General features: G+C 39.3%; 1 protein-coding gene across 2 annotated transcripts; it reads left to right on the plus strand.

Moving 5' to 3' along the window:
• Positions 1 to 10,082, plus strand: LOC139631610 (ubiquitin-conjugating enzyme E2 Q2-like). 2 transcript variants are annotated; one of them, XM_071495921.1, is made up of 13 exons: positions 1 to 262; positions 2,555 to 2,659; positions 3,709 to 3,831; positions 3,927 to 3,983; positions 4,091 to 4,243; positions 5,544 to 5,628; positions 5,727 to 5,787; positions 5,879 to 5,969; positions 6,055 to 6,113; positions 6,776 to 6,824; positions 6,931 to 7,026; positions 7,475 to 7,541; positions 7,626 to 10,082. In XM_071495921.1, the coding sequence occupies exons 1-13, from the start codon at positions 104 to 106 to the stop codon at positions 7,655 to 7,657; spliced, it is 1,137 nt and encodes a 378-aa protein (XP_071352022.1). In that variant the 5' UTR covers positions 1 to 103; the 3' UTR covers positions 7,658 to 10,082. The 2 variants fall into 2 exon arrangements, with proteins under 2 accessions (XP_071352022.1, XP_071352031.1); XM_071495930.1 differs by having other exon boundaries at positions 5 to 262; positions 4,094 to 4,243.
• Positions 10,083 to 10,661: the final 579 nt, after the last annotated feature.

Below are 10,661 nucleotides of genomic sequence, written 5' to 3' on the forward strand. Positions count from 1 at the left end.
CTCACGCTAACATGCGAGATCCGTGGACCGACTCAACTGCGCGGTCGCATTCCGCCCCGACTTCCCCTCTGCCAGCGGCCTGGTGGTTTGAGATGAGCAGAAGATGTCGGTGTCGGGGCTGAAGGCCGAATTAAAGTTTTTGGAGTCAATTTTTGACCCAAACCACGAACGATTCCGAATAATAGACTGGAAACCAGATGAACTCAGTTGCCAATTCAACGTAACAGGAGAGAAGCTGCTGATCATTCACTGCAACATCACGGTGAGTCCAGGCCAGCTAACGCAGCCACTGACTATCGACTGAAACCCAATCATTCCGCGGAAGGTTCCGTGTTTACAAACCAGCTACGAATATAGAGTTCGCGTTTATTTTCCACATAGCGACCAGTCATCAGGATTTAAATTAGCCTCTGGATTAAAGAAAACAACACAGCCCCCCGTGTTACATCCACTTTGAAAATAATACAATTAAACATCGATTAGTAGTACGACGATGCGGTAGCTTTTGCTAGCCTCTTGACTGAAAGTAACGCTAGCTTGCCGAGTTAGCCGAAATAACTGCGTTACAGTTTGCGGTAGCACGGCTTCTAACTTTCTAACTACTGAACCATAGCTAGTTTAATCTTGACGTTATTTAGCGTGGACACAGGGGAACTCTCGCAACATTACAGCTTTAACTTGCTGTATTTCAGAGAACACAGACACACCGCTAAATGTCCGGTTCACATCTTTAACCTCAGATTTAGAGGAATGTTGTGCCACTGGGTTTTCTGCCTTTTCAGTAAATAGACGGATCCCTCCGGCGAATTCACTGGCACATATTACAGCTGCGACGCTTGTGTCTCCTTAATCTGGACACCAAAACAAGTAGAAAACGACACAATGTAGACGTGGACGAGACAACACTGTGCTTAAGTTGGTGTTATTTTAACCAACTTAGAGTGTGAGGGTTGGGGTTAGTAGATGTGTATTTTGTCAGCGTTGGTAACCTCAGATGGGCCTGATTTTTCTTTTATGGTCTCAACTTAAAACGGTTTCTGTGCATTATTATTGTCTGAAAACTTCTTTAAACATACATAACACATGTGTAGGTATTGTCACTAACAATTGGGGTTCACTCTTACCATGGCACTTAGATTTCAGGTAGCACAGACCTTCTCAGCACCCTGACCACATCCCGTCTCTCTCTCTATGAAGAAACACCCACATACGCACTTCCACTTGTGCTCATTTTGGGGGGGGACACACGGGCTCCTGAAAATGTTTTGATGGCTATGTCATATCGAGACTCAGGCTGAGTCAGTCTGCACCCCATTTGAGTCAGCCTCAGTCATGTGAGTTTCTTTAAATTTGGCATTGTGTTGATTAGTCTTAGATCCCCAAAAAGTGTGGATTAAAGCTGCAACTAACAAATGTTTTCATTGTTGGTTAATCTGCTGACTACTTTCTCAATTATTTGTTTGGTCTGTGAGGTGTCAGAAAATCATTTATATTATTTGTTTTTTTTTTTTTATTTCATCAAAGATTCCCACTGCCAGAGACGTCTCCAAATGCCTTGTATTGTCCAATCACACGGTCTAGATCCCTGAGATATTCACAAAGGATTCATTGCCTTAATAGTTTCAGCTCAAGTATGTAGAGAAGTAAAATGTTGAGTGGCCGTTCTTTGAGTGCAAATTTCAATAGTTGATGCTATAATTCCATGATGTTGGCCTTAACATAATTACTACTTTCTGACTTGTAAAAAAAGGTCGACATGCAAGTTGCAGTAATGATTAGGGAAGTCCAATTTTTATTAAAGGTTTGATACAGATAAACTGTGAAAAAACTGTATATTTTAACCCTCACATGACTAACACTTACAGCATACAACCATATTGAGCTGCCATTGTCTTTGTTTGTTTACAAGTCTTAAACGTGGGACTCTCTCCCTTCTAACACATTGAACCCATCCCATGTAACATGAACGCAGCATTTTTCTTGTCTCGGACATGGGAACCCTTGCTGTGGAAATGGTTATCAATACATTACACACAGCTGTACCAAACACAACTGATTTTCACCATTTGAGCTTGCATGCTAGACTACACAACATTTCAGATATAGTTTTTAACCCCACTACACTATAATCTGCTGGATGAAGGGCTGGCCCCTTTCTGATTCAGAGTTGTCTCTTGAATCTTCAGTCATGTAAACTGAAGTCCACACATGATTTAACAGCTGTATTAAGGTCTAGTTGAAGGTTTAGAGCATCACCCAGCCACTTGTTTGCCAGTGCTGGGGATACTCTTTCAGCTCTGCAGCTAGCAATAGACAAATCATTTTGTTCAGTAGGTGGCTGTGTGGGCTATAACATTTGGTTTGAAGTCATTTATATCTTTGGAACAAACTTTAACATTTTATGCAGAGGAGATTTCCCTGGGCAACGTTTTGGCTTCATAAAAAAAGTGGTGTTCTCTGTTAAGTACTAATAAACAATCTGTAGACAATAAAGCCACCAACACACAAGCATGACTGGCTAAATTTCCCCATCCTATTGTTGCCTCTGTTGCAGGAATCCTATCCCTCAACACCCCCAATATGGTTTGTTGACTCTGATGATCCTAGTCTGGCTGAAGTGTTGGAGCGCTTAGAGGATGTGAGAAAAGGCAGCACATTGGTAAGTTGGCTGATGTGGCTTCAGTTTCACAGAGGCTTGCACAAAATGGTATTGTCACATACACTAAGCAGCGCCTTTATCGGGTACAATTGTATGAATGCGGTCAAATGCAACAGCCCTGCCGTATTGTCTGCAGTTGCATGCAAAAGTGTGGGCACCCCTGGAAAAATGACAAAAAGAAACAGGCTCCCTACAAAGTCAATGCACAGTAACGACCCCTTTGGCACATATCACAGCTTGCAAATACTTTTGTAGCACCTAAAAGTCTTTCTGTTTTTGATTTATGAATCATCACCCACACACCCTGCAGATCACTTCACGTTCTCTCTCTTTTGACTTTCTGTTCTTTGACTGACTGCAGGAAATTTGCATCTACAATTTGCTGATATTTAGTGGAATTCACTCCACCCTCTATCTGTGCAGTGTTTCCTGTGCCGCTGGCTGCCACATAACCTCAAAGAATAACTTTTGCAGCACCATGCTTAATAGTTGGCAAGTCAGGATTTCTAATTATTGGTGCAGCACATGCCACAATTGCGTTTCGATTTATTTATGTTCATGAAATAAAAAGTAACCTTTGCATACAACTGTATTTTTAAGAAGCTCTTAGTGCTCGGTTCTTGGAGATATTTTCGGAAATGAGTGAATTCAGTTGCATTTTTATTACTGAAGTCATAGTTATTGGTGGTGTTGTACTGAACTACATTATATTGAGAGGTATTTATATTATTTTTTTTGTGTCCTCACTGTTTTCATACATAATGGGGCAGATTATTAGAAACATCTCTGAATGTAAAGCAGACAAGCTCAGCACCATCACTACAGTGACCTCAATGATAAATCATATCATTAAATGAACACCTCTATGATAGTGTCAACAAAAACTGTATTTTATAGCAGAACAGTTGAATTGGATTGCATATGACTGAACAGGTGTACCTACTAAAATGCACAAGTGAGTGTTTGTTTATTGCTAGAACTTGGAAGCATTGTTTAATGGCAGGTTGGTTTTCATTAAAGACTTTTTGTCTTGCTGATCTCACCCACAGCTTCTTCAGCAGCTGAAGCGGCTCATTTGTGATCTCTGTCGACTTTACAACCTGCCACAACATCCAGATGTAGAAATGCTCGACCAGCCTCTACCAGCTGGTCCAATTACCCAAGAGCGAAAGGTACACATTGAAAACATGAATAAAGTTAAAAGCTGCTTTGTAATATTCGAAAACTCTACAGTTTGCTAACTTGAATTGTTTTCTCCTCACTACAGCATGGCCCATCAGATGAGGTGACATCTGAAGAGGAAGAGGAGGAAGAGATGGGAGAGGTGCCTATATATATTCCTGACAGTTCAGAGGACTAATATTATTTGTAGCTTAGTGATTGAACTAGTTTTACATCCTGTTTCTAAACATAATTATTACACTGTGTCAGCAGGACATTGACCTGGACCAAGACCTGGACCATTATGACATGAAAGAAGAGGAGCCAGTAGATGGAAAAAAATCGGAAGATGACGGGATAGAAAAAGAAAATCTGGCCATTTTGGAGAAGATTCGTAAAAACCAGAGACAGGATCACTTGAATGTAAGTGCTCATTCAGTTCATGTTGTTCTTTAGTGACTTTGATGACTGTAACAGAGAGGAGCAGAGGAAGAGCTGCTTTACCCTGTAAGTTGTCACTTGAGTGTTCACTTTTGGCAGCAGCCTCCATGTAACTCATCATTTTATTGAATGTGAATCCAATATTGAATCCTCTTATTGAGTCTAAATCCTTTCAGATACCTTTTCAAACTTAAGTAGATTTAACATTTTCAGGTAACTGAAGTTATAAATAACAAAAACTCAAAAAGTCAGTTTAGCTCTATAATCATCTTTTGTTTGCTGTGACATTACTTTTTAGTGGCAGCCCAAATAATATTTACAACTTGAAATTCAGATAAGCAGCATTAGATATGAAATTTTGATTTAATTTCTGCTTCATGCGTCAGTGAAATATTAAGGTTCACTAAGAGATTTGTTAGTGTTTGAGTTTTTCCGACCAGGAAATTTGTGACTGAGCCCTACACCCACTATAGGATAAATATATAACCACTGGACATAATTTTTTACTTTTAGTCTGTCTGACAAACATTTATGGAGTCAGATTGTCATGTTCAGACCAACAGTAGCACTATGTCAAATCACAGACTCATTGTTCATTTAACACAGTGTGGCTGCTGCTGCTGCTGCAGAGGGTACCCACAGAAAAAAAATGCTAGGCTTCCCAACAAAAAGTTTAGCCGGCTCTCAGCTTTTGCAGCAGCACAGTCCAACATCAACTGGCAGCTCGGTGGTAGTTTGAGTCTGGCTACAGCCTCGCTGGTTATGGAGAAGATGCCAGCTGCAATAATAAAATCTTCTGTTCTGAGCATGTTGTATTTGCAGTCAGTAACACACCACCAGACTGTAGATCAGTAGCTGAAATTATCCAAACTTAATGTTATGCTTAGAAATCACTGGTGTCATCACCATTTGGTCAACAACATTTCAAAAAAGAAGTCTCTCTTATTTTATCATAATAGACTTATCTAATCCACCTTTCTTCGCTCAGTAAGAGTTGGTTGTCCTTTCAAGTGTTGAAAATGTTCAAATATACTTTGTTTATGGACAGAAATGAATAAGACATTCACCTTAGAATCACTGGTTGTCCTGATGTAGGCCCATCCACTTCAATTCAATTCAATTCAATTCAATTTTATTTGTGTAGCGCCAAATCATAATATACATTATCTCGAGGCACTTTACAGGGTAAGGTCAAGACCTTACTTTGTTGCGGTTGTTCTCCACTTTTGCAGAATGCAGTATCGTTCATCTGTGAAATGCACCTTTGTGATTTATGTTGCAGGGTGCAGTCTCTGGCTCAGTGCAAGCCTCAGACCGCTTAATGAAGGAACTCAGGGAGATCTACAGATCACAGAGTTACAAGACAGGTGACTATTGGGACAAATTTCTTTATAGTCTTTAATTGTTTTAACCTCTCATCAGCAGATGGGAGTAAAGTTATGTGTTTTTGTCATTCACTTCACAGGTATTTATTCAGTCGAACTAGTCAATGACAGCCTTTATGAGTGGCATGTCAAGTTAAGGACGTAAGTTTTCACATTCAGCTGCTTTTAACGATTTTCAGCTTGCCAGATATTGTGTGTTCTGTTAGATTTGACCTGTTGCTCTTCGTTACAGGGTAGACCCAGATAGTCCATTACATAGTGACTTGCAGGTCTTAAAAGAAAAGGAAGGAGTGGACTACATTCTGCTCAATTTCTCTTATAAAGTGAGTCCGGTGATAATAATTGTCAAATGTTTTGTGGGGAAAAGAGTTTTCACGAGACTCAATTTTTTTTTCCTTCATATGACAGGATAATTTTCCTTTTGACCCACCTTTTGTACGGGTTGTCTCACCTGTGCTCTCCGGAGGGTGAGTGTGTAGTGATCTCCCTGTGCCCAGTTTGCACATGAAATCCTCTGAAGAAAGTATTCACTCACTGGCACTTGGTCCACATTTGTTGTGCTGAGAATTTTTAAATGGATTTTGGACTTGCTGGGAGAGACTTGCTCATAATATGAATTAGTCCCATTGTGGTTGTGAATTGAAACTCCCTCTAACTCCCTTTGCTTTAGCCAGGAGGATGTTTCTGCTCCACAAGTGTTGATACTGTGCTTTGCTTGCCTACAAAGCTCATTTCAGATCCTTTGATGAATTGCTGTATGCTTTGAGGCGCAGGTTGGACTTAATTATGTAATGTGAAGTTGTGTTACCTACAGCATAGTTGAGGTTTGTGGTTTGCTCATGACTGGCTGCAAATTATCATCTCTGACACTTAAAATAAATAGAAGTGTCACATCAGCACAATTAACATAAAATAAAATTATTAAAAATAAAATTTTTATAAAATATTCAAAGTGCCTCAAAATCAAAAACCTTCTCTCCCACAAGGCAAATCAAGACATTGTGAAATAAATTTGAAGCACAACAAATTTGCAAAAAGTCAAGTGAACACTTTCTTGGTAAAATGTAGATATCTACTTAAAAATGTGTACTGCTCATTCCTAATGCTGTTATGTTTTTTTCAATTTCAGTTACGTTCTAGGAGGAGGGGCCTTGTGCATGGAACTTCTCACAAAACAGGTGTGTAAATGAGTTTCGTACATCTTATGACATAATTTTCTTTAACTCAAAACAACAGAGGAAGTGGATTTATCGGGGGTTTCTTGTGTGGTTTTGTGTTTTTCAGGGCTGGAGCAGTGCCTATTCCATAGAATCTGTCATTATGCAGATAAATGCAACTCTGGTGAAAGGAAAAGCCAGGGTGCAGTTTGGAGCCAATAAGGTAACTGATGTCATTCATTAGGTCTCAAGTGTGCTTCAAACATGTGGTTTGACCACGTCTAAAGACGAAAGTGTTTTTGGCTGTTCTGAATGACCACATATGAAGTCGGATCAACTTTGGCAATGAGAGCTTCTGTGTGTCTTCTTTGTAACTTCAGCTGCGGTTAAGGTTGTTTTCACAGACCACTTACTGACATAGCCGCACTTTGGAAGAGTAAAAATTATATTTGCAGATTGAAGAGACTGGTGCATTTATATTGGTGATTTTATGCCCTTATGGGACAGGCGACAGTAGAAAGAAGACAGAAAGAAGAAATTAGTGGACAGAGACATAGAATGACATGTAGAAAAAGTCCCCATCAAGACATGAACCATCGATAGCAGTAGTAATTGTTTATATAGTTCCTATTGCATAGCAAGCAATTTACAGAGCATTGTTTGTGTTTCAGAACCAGTACAATCTTGCCAGAGCACAACAGTCATACAAATCCCTTGTGCAGATTCATGAAAAGAACGGTAAGTAAATATTTCTGAAGGATTGTGGCTCAATAGATACACCGTGGATCCACTGGCAAACCGTTTCTCTTTCTGTTCTCCCAGGCTGGTACACACCACCTAAAGAGGACGGATAAGGAGCTACTACCACTATGCACAGGGAACATGTCTATGGGTCAAAGTATCTTGTTTTCTTTGGAATATTTTCCCCCCTCTGACTTAATGGGAATATATCATCTTTCTCGCGGAAACCATCTCGTTGGCTCATCTGACAAGTATTCCTTCGCCCCGCTCCGGGAAAAAGACTTTATTCTGGTGTCACTTTGCTTCTCCCCTCAGTGTTTTAGTGAGGAGGATGATGTGAGAGTATCACTAGTCCTGTTTTCTAAATATGCTCATTTGTCTTTAAAAAAAACTTTTCTCCCTTTTAAATGTGGGGAAATGCTTTTTCTTTCGCTGCTTTGACAAACTGGGCTTCACAGTCAGTTACACCTCTTTAAATGGGAATTTTAAAAGAAGATTGATACTGAAGCTCTTGAAGTGGCACCTCACCGCACCTGTTTTTTTTTTTGTTTTGTTTTGTTTTGTTTTTTTTGTTTTTTTTGGAAGTTAAGTGGTACATAAATGCAAATATTGTTTTAGAAATATTATTTGGCAATTGTTTTTATTATTTGAGCATCCTAGACAATAAATGAGCCGATTTTCATATTTTAGGAATGTATCTTTAAATTGAGATGACCTATCATTCGGTATCTTTTAGCTCTTACTTTATAAAATGTATGAAGAATACTGGGCTAAGCAGAACCAAAATGCTGCAGTCTAGTCAGCCGTTGTCATTAAACAAATCCACCAGTGGTTAATATGACGACACGGCCAGTGGATTTGAAATATCTCAGAATCTGCATATTATATATCTTGGAAGGAGGATACATAGATATATTTTCAGCAGATGATGGTAATATCACTTTAGAAGTTCTAACAGACCTAATGTTGAAGCTGAGGAGCTCTCTTTGCCTTATATCTGTTAACACAGCGGCCCCGCAAGTGCTCAGTTTGGCTATTGGCCTTTCTCTCGGTTATTGTTGTAGAGGTTGTTGGGTAGTTTGATGCTGAAAATGACACTCTGTGTGTTGCACAGGGGCCTCATTTCAACCACTGTTGTAGAAGATCCTTGGGTTTGATATGGCTTAAAGGAGGGAAAGAAATGAAGGGTGTTTGGATGTGGGATTTTTCAGCATTCTGCCTAGTTTGCAGCAAATTTGTCGTATTTTCCTGACGTAGATTGATTGTAATAGTTTGCCCCTGCCCAGTTTAGATTTGAAACTGCCACCATGTTGCGTGACATTACTTGCAGCTGGATTCATCCACTCTCTGCTGCCTCAGTTTTCTCAGTCAGCAAGCTAAACTTCCACCAGGGCTTCCTTTGCCACCACAATATACCATGGTTGTGTTTTGGATGTCTCTTTTGGTGTTTAACAAAAAGCATCATTTATAGTGCGACAAGAACTGACCTGAAACTCTGTATGAAACTTTGACCTTGCAATATACTGTAGTACACCATCAGTACTGCTGTTCCCCATACTACAGGACACACACTGTATCTATCAATCTGTTTGCGCTTTTGCAGTTTATTTGTTAACACTGTCTGCAAAAGTATGTTTGAATGGCAACTCAGGTAACAAACTATCCTTAGGAGGGGAATCTGTACATGTTGAGTTTTGGGTTATTTTCTTGGATTAATTAACGCTGTGTTCCGGTGATGTTTAGGCTCACTCACAAACTGATCTGATGTCGAAAACAGAAAATGTAATCAGCTTTACAATAATATGGGTCACTTGTTCTTTTAATTCAAGCGGCGTTAGAGAGGAACGACTGCAGGAGCGTGGTGACCTCCCCAATTAATGGCTCATCAATACCCACCAAAGTTTTCTTTAGCTTTTCTTTCCTCCAATGTACCAAAATAGATTTGACTTCAGTGTGTAATCTAGGACAACAGTGTGGCTGGAGAGGTTAGTTATAACAACAAGGCCGTTCTGAGCTCAATGTGTTAATATCAGGAAAAAGTTTGGGGGTTTTTTCTCAGCACACTATTCCACTTCCTGTTGTTACATGTCTGATTATATCTGAGGGATGAGGATTTATCAGGTATCATCAACGAGAAGTGTCCTCAATACTACAGGGCCCGTGTTGTCTGGAGGCACAGTAAAGTTGTTTTTTAAAGTACAACCTTCCCCAATACAAAGCCTTTATCCACCTGTTTGATTTCCGCCCTAACAAAATGCCAAACCTCTGGTCAGAGGGAATATTGAGAGCTGATTGAAGTTTGACAGTCATGCCGGGATGAATAGACCTGCACGCTTCTCTAACTGGACTGTGTTGTTAAAATTCATTTATCTCAATTGTCGATTACTTTTCTGGCACCAACAAACAGATGACAGAGTCTGGCACCATTGGCTCGCTTTGGTTTTGTTTTATTTCTCATTTTCCATTTGAAGAAATTTTGACCATGTACAGTAATTTGTAAACTTGCATCAAGTTTATGAATAAAGAATTTTAAGATTATTGCTGTTGTATGGGCTTATGTGTCATGATTTTGAATTGCTGTTGCTCAGTGGATCTCGGATATATTGGAGCTGATATTGATACATAATTGAATAACAAATATTAGCCATAGTCACTTTGTTTGCTGCTGATACTGTTTTCATTCAGATTTGATTATGTATAAAAGCATTTTTAGTTGAGTAATGTGTCACAGTTTCACCTACAGCTGAGTAAGTGTTGTTTTCTGTCTTTCAGCCCTGCACATGTACATCGAAGATTTATCAGTCTGGTTTTCAGTGCAGTTCTGGTTAATGTTTTATTTTGTGTAATTTCCCGACAAAAAAGTAATTTTGTACTCATCAAGGAATTTCCTTGACAGAAAAGTTCCATATAGACCTCAGCTGATATCCATTTATCGTTGTAAATCTTATTCTCCATATATGTTGAATCGTACAGTTGCCTGCAGATAGATTTGACATTTTTTTGCATTAACAGTTTTCTATCACACAGCTTTCTGTATAAGTTGTAGCAAATTACATAGTTATTTCCAGGGAACAGCTTCAGCATCATCTGCAAAATTTACTTAATGTGACGAAAGTA

Source organism: Trachinotus anak, unplaced genomic scaffold, assembly GCF_046630095.1.
Source record: "Trachinotus anak isolate AG129_WGS33_773 ecotype Australia unplaced genomic scaffold, CSIRO_AGI_Tana_v1 ptg000002l, whole genome shotgun sequence".
Taxonomy (NCBI): Eukaryota; Metazoa; Chordata; class Actinopteri; order Carangiformes; family Carangidae; genus Trachinotus; species Trachinotus anak.

Excerpts from the sequence above, each read along its gene's own strand:
- LOC139631610 (XM_071495921.1), top strand. The coding sequence starts at position 104 with ATGTCGGTGTCGGGGCTGAAGGCCGAATTAAAGTTTTTGGAGTCAATT. Across the intron at positions 263-2,554 it reads TCATTCACTGCAACATCACG|GAATCCTATCCCTCAACACC; the intron begins GTGAGTCCAGGC and ends CCTCTGTTGCAG. Across the intron at positions 6,825-6,930 it reads TGGAACTTCTCACAAAACAG|GGCTGGAGCAGTGCCTATTC; the intron begins GTGTGTAAATGA and ends TGTGTTTTTCAG.